The sequence below is a fragment of the Cibotium barometz genome, chromosome 58 (assembly GCF_041138505.1).
Source record: "Cibotium barometz isolate CiBa-2024 chromosome 58, ASM4113850v1, whole genome shotgun sequence".
NCBI lineage: Eukaryota > Viridiplantae > Streptophyta > Polypodiopsida > Cyatheales > Cibotiaceae > Cibotium > Cibotium barometz.
Window position 1 is genome coordinate 19,170,661 of NC_141103.1, and position 20,389 is coordinate 19,191,049.

Consider the following 20,389-nt stretch of genomic DNA (forward strand, 5'->3'; position numbering starts at 1 on the left):
CAGTTTCGATACGGCCGGTTTATTTCAAATTCAGGGGTCTGATAGTGGGCACAGATGATTTCACCTTCAGCTTCTTGTTTAGATTCCAGTATTTGTGTTAACTCTTTTTTTGTTCCGAAAAAAGATCCTTCTATTAGTTAAAAAACAAACAGCCATAGGCTAAATGTACATGCTCAGAACCCTACAAAGAGGTAATGTAGGAGCTGGAGGGTGGTCTCTCCATGGCTAGCTGCTCTCGGAGGGAACCTACCTCACACAAGGGGGGGAGGTAGCCATATAGGCGGCCTGTAATGCCAAAGTGATCTCGCCGTCCCCGATCATAGGGAAAGAGACCTTGGTGCCATGTGCGCAAAAAAGCCTTTCTTCGTCTACGCATGCCATTTGAACCTCCCTGTAGCTTCCCCCACTGGCCGTGGAAGGTATGAATGATGTCGGTCCATATGGAACGGATGGACTCAGCAAGAGGAGGGGTGAAAGTGCCCTTGATGGTGGCCTCACTCGAACGGGCCTGCCATATATGCCATGCAGCAATGCTGCTGTTGATCTCCCATCTCTGACTAGCCCAGAGACCAAGGCTCGATGAGTTGTCAGGAGTAGGAGCAGTATCAATCTTGTAATAAGAGAGTCAGCGAGCTTGTCCTCCTGTTGCCACCTCGTATGAGAGAGCGGGGCCAGACTTAGTCACCTAGACTATTTTCCATGGGGCACTTGGTAGTAACTCGTCCCCCGGCAACCTTATTGGTTTAGCTAGGAGGAGGAGGACGAGATTGCCCGGCAATTGCAAGATTGTCACATGCACTCTGCACTCAGTGCATGGTGACAAGATGGCTCATCATTAGAAGTGCAACATTTGTACAATATTAGAACCCAGTAGGATGATATTTGTCGTACGCCGTGAACCCATTGTACATCCTCAGTCTAGGATAAGTCAGGCACGAGCTATGTAGGTCATTCGTCAGCCTTAGCGGGTCAGTCAGTCAGTCAAGTCCCTTAACCCACTTGGAGAGAATCATTCATGCATGTAGAGTCAGTAGAAGCCTTAGGGTTTGCATCAAAAAGCACTCTGCATCCTGCATAATATGCATTCATATGCCTGTGCATCATTTAGAACATCCCAGAAGCCTTAGAGATTTACCAGGATTTATCTGGTATTTTTTCCATATTTTATAGTATTTATTTAGCATTATTTGAATTATTTGTCATTTATAAATATAAACTTTATTAAATGACCAGCCAACTTGACCAACCTCTAGTTAGTATAAATAGGCTTGCACAGGGCTTAGTTTCTCATTCAGTCTTCAGTGTGCTAAGAGTTTTCCTCCTTAGCCCTAGGAGTTTCCCTTGCCTTCAGCACTAGACTAGTCTCATCCAGCCCTTGGAGTGTTTGAGGTTGCTTCAGCCAGCCCTATTTCTCCAACACCTGCAGTTCAGCAGCCCTTACAGCCCTATAGGCGCTTGCTTTCAACATCAAATCAGCCCTGAATCAGCCTACAGTCAGCTTGCGTTTACAGATCTGCAGCACCTACAGTCTGCATTTTCTGTCCAGCAGCAGCTGTACACATCTGCATTTCAGTCCAGCCTCAGTTCCACGCCAGAAAACAGCCATTCAGCCCTGCGTTTGCAGATTTCCAGCAGCCCCTTTCATGCGTTTTTAGTCCCACAGCAGTTTACATCAGTATTCAGAATCATCCAATCATACACCAGCCCTCTGGTGAAGGTAACACAGCATTCATAAGCATTTACAGCATTCTAACATAGCTTAGAACAGTCTACCATCTCCTTTTCTCAGCCTTAGGTGTGCAGTCCTTCCTCATGCCCTTGGGAAGAGTGCATAGGCTCGAGATCAGTTCATCGAGGTGTTTTTACAGCCATGTACAGTTCAGCCAATCTCCGATCCTCCGAGATCTTGCGTTTGGCTTATCTACAGTCCACAATCATTCTCTCTAAAGAAATAAAGCAAATACTATCTCGTTATCGGGATAGGGGGCCCTTCAGTGGGTAATTCGGGATCCAATCTGGTGTACAGTTCTCATATCTCTCTCTCATCTCTCTTTAAAGTTTGAAGTATTAAAGTGGATTGCTAAACTCACGAAACTTAGGATACAGAAGACGGTGTGAGCATTTGTGTGACAGGATCGTCCAATACAAAGACTTCCGTTGCATATCACATTGGTATCAGATTCAGATTGTCCACACACACCGTATCCTAGCGTGGGGGCATCCTTGGATGGTTAGATTGCGTTCCGGCACGACCACCAACTTCAGCATCATGTCTACAGGAGAGAGTACTCATCAGCCGGAAGACGTCTCCCCCAAAGGAGACTTTGTTCTTCCGCCCACAGCAGACACCATAGCTCTTCTTAGAGCTCAGAACCAGCTGCTCATGGAGCGTCTCCAACTCTTGGAGGCAGCAGCAGCACGTCCTTCTACACCTCTAGTAGCACCCGACTACATCTGTCATAGTTGCCACAAATGGCAAGCGGCACAAGCTGCCAAAGCTCCTTCTGTCATAGTTGCCACAGCCTCCCGAGCTCCTCCAGCCCCGCCTCCTATCTCAAATGCAGTTCAACTTTTACCTTTCATGCATCCTATGCCATCCGTGGTATTTGATGCTAAGCAGGAGGGTGAGAGCGATGTTGTTCAGAAGAGCCTCATCCGAGCTTATGGCTCTGCCCAGGGCCGATAGTTTGTTGTCCTTTTCGATATGGGTAGTTCTGAAGACGCCATCTCTCCCCAGTTGGCTAATAAATTGAACTGCACATTAGTCCCATATCATCTGGATGTGGACGGGTTTACACTTGGTCTTCGCACCCACATTTCCCAGAAGGCACAGCAATTTGCCTTTGAAGTTCAGAAGGCCACATTTCAACGAGATTTCATCGTCTCTCCTCTGTTGGGGTGTGACATGATCTTAGGAATCCAGTGGTTTCATCAGTATGAACCTATTCCCAATTGGGGGCAGGACACCTTTATTATCTCTAAAGGTTTTCCTGAGCCTGTCATGATTCGGGGGGATAGGAGCATTCTTGGCGTTCCTATGATTTCTCATCTCCAGGTCCGACAAGCTATGTGCAAGGGAGCAGCAGAAGGAGTATTGATTTATGCTCAGAGAGCTTCTATCTCATCGATAGTCGTTGTCTCATCTTCTTCAATCCCTCAGTTGGCAGATCTCCTTTCTCATTCAAACATTTTTAAGGATGATCTCCTACCCAGTATCCCACAGTTAGCAGAACCTCCTAGCAAGTTTCCCTCTTGTCTTTCCAAGACTTTCAAGGGCAAGCTAGAACAGCAGTGAGTTCTCAAACATTTGAAACATGTTCCTTATGGATACATTTTCACAGTCACCACAGACCACCAAGCACTTAAGTGGCTCCCGACGATGCCAAGTGTCCAGTGGAGTGCTCAGCACACTAGACAGGGTCAGCTCTTCCAACAAGTTGGAGGAATGATTAAGTACATCCCTGGTCAGCATAACCCAGTAGCAGATGTTCTTAGTAGAAAGACCAGCATCCCGACCAGTCAGGAGTCTACCATTCTCAACATCTCTGGAAAAGACTTAGAAGATCAGTATGTCGATTCCGCAGAGTTTGGTACTCAACCTAGTTTGGCCCTCAATTTTGAGCCTGGCCATCATTCAGTTCATAGACAGGCATGTAAGTTTAGACGAGATATCCACTTCAAGGAAGGGGATTGGGTCTCTAAGTGCATCATGAAACAAAGATTGAAACAAGTGGACAAACATTGTCCCAAGCTTTCATTCCGTAGTTTTGGCCCTTTTCTAATAGTCAAAAAGTTAAGTGATGTCTCCATGAAGTTAAAATTGCCTACCAGTTGGACAATGCATGATGTTTTTCATGTTTCTTGGCTAAAACCATATGTTGGTCCAGAAGTGTTTGATGTTTCAGATGAACAACAGCCAGACGTGGTAGACGAGGCAGAAGTTATTGAGCCTGAGCAGATCCTTCTTCATCGATGGAAGCATGGTTCCGGTCGACGGATTGGTCAGTTCTATACGAAATTCGGAGATCGAGGCACCCACGAAGCCATATGGCTCGACGAGGAGTTCTTCCAGGAGTACCCCCAGTTGTTGGCGGACTACTTGGAAGCCATGAACCTGTCGCCAAGCTAAGCAGGAGGGAATGTCACATGCACTCTGCACTCAGTGCATGGTGACAAGATGACTCATCATCAGAAGTGCAACATTTGTACAATATTAGAACCCAGTAGGATGATATTTGTCGTACGCCGTGATCCCATTGTACATCCTCAGTCATTCCTCAGTCAGGCACGAGCTACGTAGGTCATTCCTCAGCCTTAGCGGGTCAGTCAGTCAGTCAAGTCCCTTAACCCACTTGGAGAGAATCATTCATGCATGTAGAGTCAGTAGAAGCCTTAGGGTTTGCATCAGAAAGCACTCTGTGAGGATTACTGTTATTACTTAGTATTTCATCCACTATCTGTGTATTAAGACTGAAACTGAAAGTAGACTTGAACACAGATGTTTGATTGATTGATTGATTGATTGATTGATTGAAATTGTGATACAACAGGCTCCTTATATAGGAGTTCAAGAGACACGAATGAAAAGACACATCCCATGACCAATAGTCACGACTCTAGGCGAAGGGACACATCCTTTGGACGAATAGCTGCAACCATTGAATGAAGAGTTGCAACCCTAGAGCGAAGGGATGTGACCAGTCGTCGAAGGAGTGTGGCTCTTGATGAAGAGGCATGTCTCTAGAGTGAATAGTCGTGACCATCCAAGTGTAGGGGTCCTCTGTAATCATGTCACTTCAGTATCTGTAATCATAAGGAGACTGTATAATGAACTAAGTCACAATCGTGACATTCCCTCCCATTTAAAATAAAACCCTTGTGATTAAATGAGAGTCGGTCGTCTGCCAAAGAATTCTTGGAGGAGTTGAGGATATTGTTGCATTTCTTCATCTGTCTGCCAAGTAGAATCTGACTCATCCAAGTCCATCCACTTAACAAGAAATTCTGTAGTAAGCTTCTTTCTTGTTTCTTTCTGACGAACGTCAAGAATCTTCTCAGGAACAAGAATAATATGATCATCTTCAATCTCAGGAACATAAGAAGATAACTCCGGGATAGATGAATCTCCTTGTATGTATTCCTTGAGCCAAGAGATGTGAAATGTCGGATGAATTTTTTCCCAAGATGGTGGAAGATCCAACTTATAACTGACAACTGAAATCTTCTTTATAACGTTAAATGGACCATAGAAACGCGGTCGCAACTTTGGAAAGACTGACTTTACTGTCTTATATCGATGCGGTGCAACATAAAGCAAAACCAAGTCACGTTCTTGAAACTCAGTATGCCTTCTGTGCTTATTCGCATACTTCTGATACTTCTGCTGAACATGAATCAGTCTGTCTCGAACTTGTACAAGAATATCTTGCATTTCTTGAATCAACTGATCTGCTAATGCCACCTTGTGTTGAAGAACAAAGTTTGTGGGCACAAGCGGAGTGTGACCATATGCTGCTTGAAAAGGAGTCATTCCAGTGACTGAATGCGGAGAATTGTTGTAAGCAAACTCCACAAGAGGCAAATATTCTTCCCAAGAAGCTAATCTTGTCTGAATATAATGTCTAAGCATTTCTTCCAAAATTTGATTTACTCTTTCTGTCTGTCCATCTGTCTGAGGATGATAAGCAGAACTGAACAAGAGATTCGTACCAAGAGATTTGAATAAGGAAGTCCAGAAATGTCCAGTAAACTTCGGATCTCTGTCAGAAACAATAGATCTTGGTAATCCATGGATTCTGAAAATATGCTGTACGAACAACGCTGCAAGATCTGGAGCAGAAACTGTCTTCTTGCAAGGAATAAAATGTGCCATTTTGGAAAACCGATCAACCACTACTAAAATTTGAGCATTGCCTTTCTGCGAACGCAGCAAAGTAGTGATGAAATCCATGCTTATGCTTTCCCATCTTCCCTGAGGAACTGGCAAAGGCTGAAGCAATCCTTGAGGAAGTTGTCGTGAAGCTTTCATAATTTGACAAGAGTGACAAGCTTTAACAAACTTAATAACATCCTGTTGCATCTGAGGCCAAAAGTATGTTGCTGATAACAGACGATATGTCTTGTTAATTCCAGGATGAGCTGCAAAGGGTACTTCATGATGCTCTTGAATAAGGAGTTTCCGCAAAGACGCATTGTGAGGAACACAAATGCGATCTAAGTAATAAAGTAAATCATCTGTAATTGTATATGCGGCAAACATATTCATTTCTGCAACAGTAGGATGAAGAGATTTGAGGGCTCGAAAGACATCTCCAAAGTCTCTATCTGTCAAATACTCATGCTTAAAACATGCTGGAATCTCCATCTGCACATTTGAGATAGCAAAGTTCGTAGCTCGAGGCATGCGGCTCAAAGCATCTGCTACCACATTCTGTAATCCAGGAACATAGAGTATCGCCATGTGAAAATTTGCCAAAAATTCAACCCATCGTCCTTGACGAGGATTCATCACTGGCTGAGTAAAGATATAGGTCAAAGACTGATGATCTGTCTTAACCACTGAATCTGCTCCAAGAAGATAATGCTTCCATGTTCTATAAGCATGTACAATTGCCAAAAATTCCTTGTCATAAACGGGATATCGCATTTGAATAGCCGAAAATTTATGACTATCAAAAGCAATAACACGATCATTCTGCATAAGAACGCCTCCGGATGCTCTATCTGAAGCATCGGTCATGACGTCAAACGGCTGAGTTGGATCCGCAATAGCCAAAACAGGCGTAGTTGTCAACGCATGCTTAAGATCATTAAAGGACTTTTCAGCTTCAAGTGACCATTGCAATTTATCTAACTTTGTAAGGGTTGTCAAAGGAGCAGCAATATCTGAGAACTTGTGAACCTTGGTGTGGTAAAAATTTGCTAATCCCAAGAAAGATCGCACATCTGAAATTGTAAGTGGCAAAGGCCAATCAACAATGATCTGTATCTTCTTAGGATCAACTGCAATACCCTGTCCAGAGATGATATGTCCAAGATATTCCACATGATCTTTGAAAAACTGACTCTTCTTCTTGTTGATGTACAAGACATTTGTACGGAGTACGTCGAAGACAATCTGCAAATGCTTCTTGTGATCTGCTAAAGTCTTACTGAAGACCAAAATGTCATCCTGATAAACGATGACAAACTTATCCAAGTAAGGACCAAAGATGTCATTCATCAAAGTCATGAAAGTAGCTGGGGCATTGGTTAACCCAAAAGGAATGACCAAAAATTCATAATGTCCATACTTTGTTCTGAAAGCTGTCTTATATTCATCTCCAATTCGAATCCTGATTTGATGATAGCCTGACTTCAGATCAATCTTCGAAAATACCTTTGCACCAAGCAACTGATCAAAGAGCTCATCGATGCGAGGCAAGGGAAACTTATTCTTGATTGTCTGCTTATTAAGGGCACGATAATCAATGCAAAGTCGCATAGATCCATCCTTCTTCTTGACCAATAAAACTGGAGCACCAAAAGGACTTTTGCTTGGACGTATATGACCTTTATCTAACAACTATGCCAATTGTCTCTGAATTTCTTGAGATTCGGAATAAGAAACTCGATAAGGAGCTCGAACTGGCGGTGGTTGTCCAGGAATTAGATCAATCATATGATCGACAGAACGTCGAGGAGGCAATGTCGTTGGCAGCTCGTCAGGAAATAAATCCTTATAAGGTTGAAAGAAGGGCTGTTGTAAATAAGAAATATCTGATGGCGAGGATTCCGATTGGTCAACTGTATTATCCTCTGCTTCTCGCAACATAACTAAGGCAGAAGTGCTGTCGCGTTTACGCACTAAGCGTTTGACTTGCATAGCAGAAACCACAGTAATCGGCTTAGAATTAAACAGACCTCGTAATTCCATTTCGCGATGATTATGATAAAGTCGAATGGAATGATCTCGAAAGCTGATCAAAGGATCATACTCATATAACCAAGACTGTCCAAGGATCATGTCATAGTGTGACAAAGGCATAATAGAGAAGTTCAGTTGATCTTGATAGTCCTGAATCTGAAAATGCAACTGCTGAATCTGTTTACTGCAATGCAAGAAAGAACCATATGCAAGTTTCACTTGGAAAACTTCCGCACTCTGCTGAGTAGGTAATCGCAACTTGCTGACGAGAGTAGTTCCCACAAAATTAGTCGAGCATCCACTATCAACAAGAACATTGATAGGATGCTGGCCAATAAATCCCAATAAGCTCAAAACTTGATTGGAAAGGTTAACAGGCACTGAAGTATGGTTGTGGGCATTCAGCATCAAAGCACTGACAACTTTAGAAACTCGCACTGCATGAACCACCTGCTTGCCTTTTTCTGGCGCAGAAGGATGATGATGTCCATGTTCATCTTCTGGGAAACATTCCATGTTGGAATTCTGGCGAGAATTACGCTTTGGGCACTCATACCACCTGTGTGGTCCATGGCAAATTGTGCAAAGACCTGAAGGGTTGGCTTGAGAGGTTGAAGGTGCCGATGTAGAGGCTTGCTGACCTGCTGAGGTATCGCGGCGAAAATTGCGGCGATTGTTGGGTCGGCGATCTTGCCAGTTGCGTTCTCGATTCCGATTGTTGTTGTTGGAAGAGGATCCTGTTTGTGAGGCTGCTGCCTGACCTGAAAATCTAGGCCGAAAGGACTGTTGCCGAGTAGATTGCTGACCAGAGGATTGGGAATATTGAGACGCAGGTTGAGATAAATTTCCTCTGCGATTGGGCTGGGAGAAACGAGCACCGTTTGAGGACCGATTGCCAAAGAAGGATGTCCTGGGTTGTCGTCGTAAATCTCCAAGGCGCTCTACGTAGGCAATAGCAGCATCTATGGTGAGAGGGTTAAACTTCTGCACATCTTCCTGTAAGTTGGGTTCAAGTCTATCGATGAAGCTGTGTAGCTTGTCAGCGGGGCTGAGGCTCTCAATTTCCAGAGTTAAATGTTGGAACTCTGTGATATATGCGGCTGAGGATCCTGTTTGCCTCAGGCAGCGGAGAGCAGACCGGGCATGGTAGTCCGCACTGGCAGGTTCAAAGGCCTTGCGGAGGGCGCGCCGGAATTTATCCCAAGTAGGAGTGTGCTTACCATCTGCAACACGTCGTTGCCACCATAGAAGTGCTGTATCCTTGAGTAGGGAACTGGCTAAAGCAACCTTCTTGCTTTCGACCAAATCGGTATTGGTCAAATATACCTCCATTTTGAATATCCATTGGTCAAGCACGCGCTTGTTGACATCGAGTTTCTTTTTTTGTGCAGCAGTTAATATTTTATAAAGAAGTTGGAGTTCTGCATTGTTTACCTCGGCAGTTGGATCTGGTTCATCTTCATTTTCTGCTACCGAAGTCTCTGAAGAAGATGGTTGTGGATCACTGGCTGATGTGCGCACTGGAGGGGGCCGCTGCAACTGGTCGAGGCGTCTGCTGATGGTAGAGAGACTTGTCGAAAAAGTCTGCTGAAGTATCTCCATCTGCTCGCGTAATAATGTAATGGCCTGCATTTGCTCGTCTTGTTGCTGGCCCTCTGCCTCTGAGATAGATGCCATGTTGGATCTGCTAGAGGGAGTAGCGCGGAGAAGCCGGTGAAATATGTGGTACTGCTGGAGGAGAGAGTGACAGTGAATCGTCTTCCAATTCTGCTAAGAAATCGGAGCCTAACTCTGAAGGCTCGAAGTCTTCCACCTCGTCGAGAGGAGGTGTCTCTGCAGGGGTTAAGGGAGTGTAATCGGGCACAATGAGCTCGCTGTATACTCGAACCAAGGGCTGGAGCGAGATGATCCGGTTCACTGCATCCACACGGCACTCGTCCAGGAAATACGCCAGATGTGGGTACCGTCCCAAAATAAACTCGTAATGAGCAAGATGGTGTGCTGGACACGTCAAGTAAATATGCGAGATCACCCACGCCTGAAACTGAGTGGCGTGGCGGTGACTGATGTATAATAAAAAGTCCAGGGGACCTGGTACATGAACTGCAGCCGGAACAGGTTCTGCAACAGGTTCGGGTAATGGGGCGGGCTCCGGTGTGGGTGTCTCGCGGGAGTTTTCAGGCAATATGGCCTCCGGGACCTCGTCTATGTACGAGATGTAAGGCACGGGCTGATTGCTGTTGGGTTCCATTGGACTCCTGGTTGATAAGGGAATGTGTGCCAGAGTGGAGAGGAGTCCCTGGCGTGGCAGCGTGGGAGAGGAGCGCACCGTGTATGGAACAACGTGCAAGAGAAGCAAATGGGCTGGCCGGCGGATGAATCCGTTGCGCTGGCCCCATTTGCTCTTTTGTATTTTTTTTAAAATTATTTGTGTAAAATGTGTTGGATCTGGTGGGTGTCCTTGCGCTGGTTGGCGGCAGCGGGTGTCCGTGCGCTGGCGGCCGTTGGGTGCTGGCGCCCGACTGCTCACGTGGCTGGTAAAGCCACGTGGATTAAAAAAGGCTTAAGTGTATGAGCCGTAAATCATAAGGCTTTTTTATTAATCTGAAGCGTTACGTTTTTTTTTTAAAAAAAAGTTGACGCTTCGCCGACTGGAAAGATGCGCCGTTTCGAAGGCTGGGATCACATCGCCGACTGGGTTGCCTCTTCGAACAGTGCTGAATCGCCGACTGAAGATGCCACCAGCAGTCTGAATAGATTAAGGCGGCTCACAACTTGAGCTGGTGGGTGGCGGGGCGATCCATGCGCTTGAAGGCGAGTTGGCGCCCTACTCTCCAGGAGTCGTGCGAAGAGGTGCCATCTCTTGGTGCCACCGTGCGTGTGAAGGGATGCGAACCCATACACGAAAGGGCACAACCCATACACGAAAGGGCACAACCCGATGAAGAGGCTCACGAAGGGCTACCAGCAGGAGATCGCTGCATACTCACCGGGTACGCCACACACACATCTGTGCAGCTGTCTTCTATATGTGAATTGAGAAAGAAGGTTTAGGTTACCTCATACTCGTAGATGCAGGTTCCATCTTTCTTCTGCTTCCATACAACGCCGGGTAGGGGAGTAGAGCGGAGAGGGTGAGAGGCTCACAACCGTAGGCCCGGGAAAAAATTTTGCTCTGATACCACTGTGAGGATTACTGTTATTACTTAGTATTTCATCCACTATCTGTGTATTAAGACTGAAACTGAAAGTAGACTTGAACACAGATGTTTGATTGATTGATTGATTGATTGATTGAAATTGTGATACAACAGGCTCCTTATATAGGAGTTCAAGAGACACGAATGAAAAGACACATCCCATGACCAATAGTCATGACTCTAGGCGAAGGGACACATCCTTTGGACGAATAGCTGCAACCATTGAATGAAGAGTTGCAACCCTAGAGCGAAGGGATGTGACCAGTCGTCGAAGGAGTGTGGCTCTTGATGAAGAGGCATGTCTCTAGAGTGAATAGTCGTGACCATCCAAGTGTAGGGGTCCTCTGTAATCATGTCACTTCAGTATCTGTAATCATAAGGAGACTGTATAATGAACTAAGTCACAATCGTGACACACTCTACATCCTGCATAATATGCATTCATATGCCTGTGCATCATTTAGAACATCCGAGAAGACTTAGGGAATTTACTAGGATTTATTTGGTATTTTTTTCATATTTTATAGTATTTATTTAGCATTATTTGCATTATTTGTCATTTATAAATATAAACTTTATTAAATGACCAGCCAACTTGACCAACCTGCAGTTAGTATAAACAGGCTTGCATAGGGCTTAGTTTCTTATTCAGTCTTCAGTGTGCTAAGAGTTTTCCTCCTCAGCCCTAGGAGTTTCCCTTGCCTTCAGCACTAGACTAGTCTCATCCAGTCCTTGCTTCAGCCAGCCCTATTTCTCCAACACCTGTAGTTCAGCAGCCCTTACAGCCCTAGGCGCCTGCTTTCAACATCAAATCAGCCCTGAATCAGCCTACAGTCAGCCTGCGTTTACAGATCTGCAGCACCTACAGTCTGCGTTTTCTGCCCAGCAGCAACCGTACACATCTGCCTTTCAGTCCAGCCTCAGTTCCACGCCAGAAACCAGCCATTCAGCCCTGCGTTCGCAGATTTCCAGCAGCCCCTTTCATGCGTTTTCAGTCCCACAACAGTTTACATCAGTATTCAGCATCATCCAGTCATACACCAGCCCTTTGGTGAAGGTAACACAGCATTCATAAGCATTTACAGCATTCTAACATAGCTTAGAACAGTCTACCATCTCCTTTTCTCAGCCTCAGGTGTGCAGTCCTTCCTCATGCCCTTGGGAAGAGTGCATAGGCTCGAGATCAGTTCACGAAACTTAGGATACAGAAGACGGTGTGAGCATTTGTGTGACAGGATCTTCCAATACAAAGACTTTCACTGCATATCACAAAGATTATCTTAATAAAGGTTTTGTTCAGTCTAGTAAGTCTCCATGGGGTGCTCTTGTTCTTCTGTCGCGGGAGAAAGATGATAGCATGCGCTTCTATGTAGATTGAATAAAATCACTGTCAAGAATAGGTATCCTTTGGCGAGGATGGATGACCTGGTCGATTGTCTTTAGGTGCTAAGTATTTCACGAAGATTGATCTATGGTTAGGCTATCATCAAATAAGGATTAAACCTGAGGATGTGCCTAAGGCTGTGTTTCAAATGCGCTATGGCCACTATGAGTTTTTGGTCCTACCTTTTGGGTTGACCAATGCTCTTTCTACTTGATGAACAATTTATTTCATCCATATTTGGGAAAGTGGATTGTTGTCTTCTTGGATGACATATTGATTTACAGTGTTAGCAGGTCATTGGAAGAGCACATACAACATCTCAAAGTAATCTTGGAGATACTTAGACAAGAGAAGTTGTATGCAAAGGAGTCGAAGTTATTTTTTAAAGGAGGAACTTTTGTTTCCGGTTCACATCATCTCTGTTGATGGTGTGAGGATTGATCTAGATAAGGTTCGGAAGGTCTTGGAATGGCCAATTCCACATACAATTAGGCAGGTGAAATGATTTCTTGATTTCATTGGCTTTTTCAAGAAGTTCACCGAGGCTTATGCCAAGATCTGTGCTTGAGCTTTTGTGTGTGTGTGTGTGTGTCTGTGTGTGTGTGCCGGCTAGCTGCCCTCCTACCCAACACACTGAAGGAGCTAGTCACCTAAGTGCCTATGTTGCAAATCGTGGATCCTAGTAAACCTTCTGTGGTTGAAACGTATGCCAGTGATTATGCAATAGGTGTTGCCTTGTTCTAGGATGGGAGACCCATAGTCTTTGAGAGCAAGAAGCTTTCGGATGCACATATGAGTTATCCTACCCAGGAAAAGGAGCTTTTGGTTGTTATCCGTGCAATGGAAATTTGGAGACTCTATTTGTATGGGTTTCAATTTGTTGTCTTGACGGGTCACCACTATATTCGTGATCAACCCGACCTGAAGGGTCGGAAAGCCAAATGGGTTGACCTCATTCAGGAGTTCGACTTTGAGATGGGTTACCGTAAGGGAGCAACTAATGGGGCTGCTGATGCCCTTAGTAGGATCCCCGAGCTCAATGCTATCTCTTTTACTGAGATAGTGATTGACTTCTGTCTCTTTGTCTGTCTGTCTCGCTCTCTCTCTCAAATAGCGTAACGACGATATGTTTCAGCCTTGAAACGTTTCACCTCGAAATGAGGCGTTTCACTCCTAAATAAGTGCACACCTAAATGCTAGACCGAAACACCTTTTCATGAAAGGAGGAGATAAAAGCATTATATATAATGTAATTTTAGGTGTTTCAAGTAGGGTGTTTTAGGTATGCGTTTTAGTGAAAGACCGAAACGTTTCGGATGTTTCACACATTTCACATTTCAGCCTCATCGAAACGTGTTTCATGGTTACCATGCTCTCAAAGGACGTCGCCTATTTTGGTTGAATTTGGCAATTGGTCGAGGTTGGTTGTAGCCCACGAGATCCTAGTGTTCCAGACATTCTGATGAGTGTTGCAGAGAAAGATATTGGAAAAGTATTCCATTAGAGATGAATTACTATTCAAGTATGGCATGCCTAGTGATTTGTACGTCCAAGCTTTGATATTGCATGAGTGCGATGACTCACCTAGTGCCGTGCGCCCGGCATACATAGAACCTTGGACTTGGTTGGCTGGCATTTCCACCCATGAAATTCTTTGTTAAGGATTATGTGTGCAAGTGTAGCCAATGCTAGCTTAATAACGTTAAAAGGCTTAGAGCTAGAGGGTTATTGCATCCTTTGCAAATTCCTGAGAACAAGTGACAAGTATCTTGATGGATTTTGTAGTTGGATTGTCTCGGACTAGTAGGGGCCATGATTCAATCTGGGTCGTTGTTGACCGATTGACGAAGATGGCTAGATTTATCCCTACCAAGTCGTCGAAGAGTCACGAGTTGGGTTAGCTCTTCATGGAGCAACTATGTAAGCTCTATGGATTGCTCGAGGAGATTGTCAATGAGATCAAGATCCCAAATTCATTGCACGATTTTGGCAATCAATGTTTTCCAAATTGGAAACATGCTTGAGTATGTCATATTTGGATCATCCGGAGTTGAATGGTGAGATGGAGAGGACGAACCAGGAGTGGGAAAGGATTCTTCTAGAGATTGAGTTTGCTTATAACAGTAGTAGGCATGCGGCTATTGGTTTTAGCCCATTTATGCTTATGTATGGTTATCAAATGAAGTCACTCGTTGCCGTAGGACTATGGGGGGTCAGCGGTGGATTTCTTGCACGATATGTTGGATATGCTGAAAGTTGCAAGGGAAAGCATAAAGAGTGCTTAGGATCGTGGTCAATATTACGCCAACTAGCGACGAACCCCGAGAATTTTACATGAGGGCATGTGGTTGTATCTCAAAGTCCCAAAGGACTCTTAAGACGATGAGGATTGGCAAGCATTACAAGTTATCTTGTTGATGTTGTGGTCCTTACCAGATCACAAAGAAGATTAGTGATGTGGCTTATCGGTTAGCACTACCTCCTAGAATCAAGATTCACCGCGTGTTTTACATCAGTCGTTTAAAGGAATGTTTGGGTGAAAGTGATGAGATTGTGCCAATGGAGCAGATCCCTAATCTCGAAATCGCGACTAGGTATATTCCAATGGAACTTGAGTCGGTTCTAGATCAACGTACTAGACGGTCCCGGCATACCATCTATTCAGAGTACTTGATCAAGTAGAAAGGAGGACGGTTTGAGGTCGAGCCTACATGGGATTCAGAGTGTAGTGTATAAAGTCGCTATCCCGGATTCATTGCTAAGGACATCAATGGTTCTCAAGGAGAGAAGTATGTTACTTCCCAAGGCTAACCAGGGTTAAGATCTTTAGGTTAGGTTCATCATAGCCTAAGGGTAAGGCAGGCATTTAAGTGGGGGTAAGTAGCTTTTATGAGATATGGGCTGTAATTGGTTCCTAGTATGTAAGTGACTTTACGAGTGAGTTTTAGGGACAGCTCATCAGACCTAGACTTGAGGCCTTGAGGCTACTCCATGCTTACATCCGATGGGTGTGTTTTGGTGGTATGGACGCTAGGGACTTTGCACGTGGAGCCACTTGTGCTCGGGGATAAGCTTGAATGGCTCTATGGTTGGGCGGTGAGCTAGATGCCTGAGTCTGTGTGTTTTTCATAATTGTTAATGCTTAAAAGTAGGGTTTGCTAGCTTGGGGGACTTGACACTCAGCCCCCAGGGGGGACGCTAGGGACTTTGCATGTGGAGCCATGTCTCTGATGCTACTATCCCCTTGTGCTTGGGGGTAAGCCTGAATGGCTCTATGGTTGGGCGGTGAGCTAGATGCCTGAGTCTCTGTGTGTTTTTCCTAATTGTTAATGCTTAAAAGCAGGGTTTGCTAGCCTGGGGGCTTGACACTCGATGAGGCTGCCCGGCTGCTTGCCGGCACCGCCTGTGTCCTATGTTTGCTGGGCCTATTTGGGATGCCGGGTCTGCCTGGCCAGGCACCACCTGTCGAATCGATCTACCAATCGACTGGAGGAGGGGGATATACTCCTTTCGGAGGCCTGGGAAGCAAACTGTGACGAGGAAACCAATCAATCCTGCAAGGGGATTGGGTGCAAGGTTGAAGCTGTGATACCGTCGAGCGAAAAATGCCTGAGCTGTGTGTATTGTGATGGGACTCTGCCGAAGCACCCTGTTAGCTGCTGCGGGAGAGTCAAACTCCTCTTGGGATTAGCCATACCCAAGAAAATGAATATCAGTGATTTTGCCGGGCTCACCAACGAGGGCTGCCTGGAGCAAATCCGGAATCTGACCCTGTGCTGGATGGCTCCCCATGAGCTTGCAAAGCAATGGAGGGACAACGAGGGAGGATACTGTCGATGCCAAGAACCCTAGTGCTAAATCCTGAAAGTGGAGGGCGGGGGAGGATAGCTGTCGAGAACATGGTGCCCAGGAATGGGGGAAGGGCGGGGATGCAAAAGGACGAGGGCAAAAGAGGTGGGAGGAAGGGGGGCTGGCAGAAGGGCGGTGGATGGAGGCAGGCAGTTGAAGAAGAGGCAAGAGAAAGAGGGCAGGGGGGCAAAGGAGAGGCGGTGGGGGGAAGATGGGCAGGAGGAAGGCAGCAAGGAGGCGACAGATGAGAGCGGAGGAGGGCAGACGAACGGGTAGGGGACAGGGAGCAGGGGCGCAGAGGAGGTGGGCAGGGTGGGGTCTCAGGCTAAGGCAGGTGGATGGGGGCAGGTAGGGGCATAGGGAGCAGGGGCGCAAAGGAGGCGGTCAGGACAGGGGCTGAGGATAAGGCAGGCGGAGGGGTGCAGAAGGGAAGGTGATGGCGCGCGCGGGGGGGGGGGGGGGGGGTGTGACAGGTGCAGGGGGGAGCTTCAGCTCTCATGGGGTCTCGCATATGTGTTTACTCTTATCATATCAGGGTCAAAGTAAAGAAAAAGGGATGTTGTTTCTTGGACCTTCTTTGTGCCATATAAGGAGGGATGTAGCATTTTGCAATACCTTTGGTGTGAGTGTTGTCTCTTCATGGAGTCTCACGACTGTTTCAACAGCAAAGTGCAACTGAAGAAAAAATATAGACCTAATGATTCCTCAAGCACGGGCTGCTGCCGTCTTCTTGTTGGTTTGCTGTAGTGTGCATTATCGGTAAGGCCGTCTTGAGGCTGTGGTGTGAATAATTTCTCCTCATGCACATTGTGAGCAGATATTGGTTTGCAGTGTTGTTAGCTGTTTTTCTTACCACCTTCTTAACCTCCTCTTTGTGTGCAGTTGGGTGTGGCAGAAGAATGCATGACAAGGGCAGAAGATTTAAGCGGCTTGCTGCTGCTATATTCATCGCTTGGAAACTCGTCGGGGATGAAGAAGCTGGCTTCTTTAGCCCAAAAAAATGGGAAAATCAATGTGGCATTTGTTTGCCTCTTCATGCTTGGACAGCTTGAAGAGTGTTTACAACTTCTTGTTGATAGGTGAATTTTTGAGCACTACAAGCTGAACCCTTCTTCCTATGTTTGCAGAAATAATGTATGATAATGTTATTTTTCTTGAGAGCTTACAAGATTTTTGAAGCTGCCTCAGCAACCGGATACCTGAAGCTGCTTTCATGGCCCGAGCATATCTACCAAGTAAGGTCTCAGAAATTGTTAAGCTTTGGCGCAATGATCTGAAGAAGGTGAGTGCATGGAAATCAGTGGTTTTATTCTTGTATGGGTTTCCAGGAATTTTCATGCTCTCATTGCAGAGCTTGTTATCAAACTATGACATGTTGTGTAAATATGCAGATCAATCAGAAGGCCGCCGAATCTTTGGCAGACCCAGAAGAGTATCCAAATCTTTTCCCAGACTGGCACTGGGCATTAGAGGCAGAAACAAGAATGAAGACCTTTAGGTCTGCAGCACATTGACCTTATTTTACTTGCTGCTGTATGCCTTGGAATTCCCTTTCACCTGAGGTGTTTGTGCTCTGGAAATACTTACTGTTTGAAAAACGTGTTTCAGAGAGAAGCTTTCACCGGCGAGTGATTATGTTAACCATCTGGAAAGCATGAAGGTGGACATAATTGGTGAGTTGAAGGCATTGCATCTGAACAGTGAGGAGACACCTGCTGAGAATGGGGACTCCTTTCATGAGGTTGGAATACTTCTCAAGGTTCACTGCACTCGATAATAATTTCTGCTTCCAATGTTGCCACGCCATTGTTCTGATATGTGTTGGTGTTGCTGTTAAGGCTGAGGATATGGCTGAAGACTTTGTTCAAGAGGATGGTGGAGTGTTGGTCAATGGTTACGAATATGATGAGCCAGCAGATGGGGAGGTGCTTGTCAATGGCGGTGATGAAGCCGAGGAATGGACTGTAGAGAATCACGAGTGATCTTGAAACTTGGTTTTTATGAAGTTACCTGTCCACTACAATGCCTTTGAGACAAGCTCGGTGCAACGTCAAATTTTTGGACAAGTACGAGGAGCATAAGATGAGCTTGGCACATCAATATTTCAGGGAACGTCAGAGGTCAGGTCTTTTCTTCTGCATATCTTTGTAATGAGGACGTCGGAAAGCTTTTCAGAGAGACAAGAGTATGAAAGTTGAGGGTTTCCTGCATGAAAGGAACATAAAGGTCGAATTTCATATGACCAGTCCTTGAGTTGTAAGAGGCTAGGATTTGAGGTTGGTGAGACCGTCTTGAGTATGACCACGACATGCTTCACCACCTCCAGTTGTCCAGTGTGGAGGTTGTAATTTCTTGAGAGCATTTTTGACTAAGCTTCCTGGTTTTGATGTTGAGTACCATGTATACCCCCTATGCTGGTATTTTGATGATGGGGGTTATTTATGGCTTCTCAAAGCTATATACAAGAGAAAGCATGTTCCTCATATACATGCTTTTCCCTTCTGCATTTGCGTTTTAGAGGTGGCAGGATTTAGATGCAGAGAGGAGAGGGATCAAGGCATGATGACTGCAAAAAAAAAAAAGTTGAATCTAAGCCATTCATAGTGCATTCCTTCTTTAATTTAAAGAAGGAAAGTTTCCAATGGCAGTGGTAATGGATTTAGATGCAAAGGAGTTTTAAGAAAAGGGAAGCAACCTCAGCCATGCACAGTGCACAGTTCTCAAGTTTAAGAAAACAATGGCAATCACATGTCCTTTCTTTTCTCCAATTAATTTGCAGTTAAGCTAGCTCTCTAGCTCTCACGAGCTTGAATTCCATTGACTGTTAGTAAACATGGGTTATCATGTGTAATCAAAGGGTTTTTTTTTTGGGGGGGGGGGGGGGTTCACCTGCTGACAGATTGGTTACCTCAAAAGAATTAAAGACTTGCTTGTGTGATGCGTTGATATGATGCTGGTTATCTTTGCCAACTTTTGGTTTGAGGTGAACATCCGAAAAGGTAAACCAACCGTTTCTTGGTGCAAGCCACACATGGACAAGTGATCTTTGCACATACATGGACAAGCGATCAGCAGTTTTTCACGTTGTGGTGCATGTATAAATCTCACTACCAAAAACTATGTCAATTGGACAAAGAAAAAGTATGGAATAACTCTCTGCCCATGTACACCCTAGATTGGGTTACCACTGCATCTGATTTACTAGCATATCCCATGCAATCACATAGCCAAAATGGATGCTCTAGCATATCCCATGCATCCACTAAGCACCTGAATGGCATTGAGTAACATCTCCTCTATAGGGTACACATTCCAAAGCACGAGGAGAACAAGTCTCGATCGGATTTTGCAACTTCTTTTTTGGTTTCTATAGCTACTAGGACGTAAATCCAACGAGGATTGAATCTGTGTCCTTAGCTTTCTTACTTTAATGTAGTTCGTCTTGCATTTTCTTTTGGCTATTTTGTAGTATGTTGGTGTCATTTTTCGTAGTATGTAGAATGTGCATAATGGATCTATATTGAGAAACCAGCAGTCTCATAGACACTTGTGGTACTCTTTCTCCCTCTCTCCTGGAGCGCTTTAACCTGTCTCTCTCTCTCTCTCTCTCTCTCTCTCCCACCCCAACCAACAACCCGAGGAGACATGTAGGTAAAGTGTCCATGTTGGACCTTGTGTCATACCCAGCACCCCTACCAACTCAAAAATATGCTAGTATGACCACTGGGAATGAAATCAGCAGGGAGTAAACTTCAGTCATGGTGAACTCAAGCCCCCTTTGCTCGAGATTGTCAGATAAATACTCGTAGTTGATTAGGGAACAGGTTTTGTGCAGAGATATGATGGTTTAATTTTAGCCTAGTTTTCTACTAACTAAATCATTAATTAAGAGCAATTAGTGAAGATGAAAAAAAAGCTTCAATTTGGGCGTATTACAAGCAGTTATATGCATCAATCATAAAATTCTAGCTCAAAGTTATGGACTATGCAAGCAATGGCAAGAGGAATGAATGGTGATTTAACCAACCTAAATGATTTACGAAATAACTC

The 20,389-nt window shown here is 45.0% G+C and overlaps 1 protein-coding gene across 1 annotated transcript in view; it reads left to right on the top strand.

Annotated features, from left to right (window-relative positions):
• LOC147606003 (coatomer subunit beta'-1-like) overlaps positions 1 to 19,126 on the top strand; it is a 30,074-nt gene extending 10,948 nt beyond the window's left edge. The window contains exons 20-24 of the mRNA XM_086792787.1: positions 17,222 to 17,418; positions 17,528 to 17,621; positions 17,731 to 17,837; positions 17,948 to 18,080; positions 18,178 to 19,126. Of these exons, the coding sequence (XP_086648913.1) occupies positions 17,222 to 17,418; positions 17,528 to 17,621; positions 17,731 to 17,837; positions 17,948 to 18,080; positions 18,178 to 18,321 (675 nt within the window). The 3' untranslated portion in view covers positions 18,322 to 19,126. The remainder of the gene's footprint in view (positions 1 to 17,221; positions 17,419 to 17,527; positions 17,622 to 17,730; positions 17,838 to 17,947; positions 18,081 to 18,177) is intronic.
• Positions 19,127 to 20,389: the final 1,263 nt, after the last annotated feature.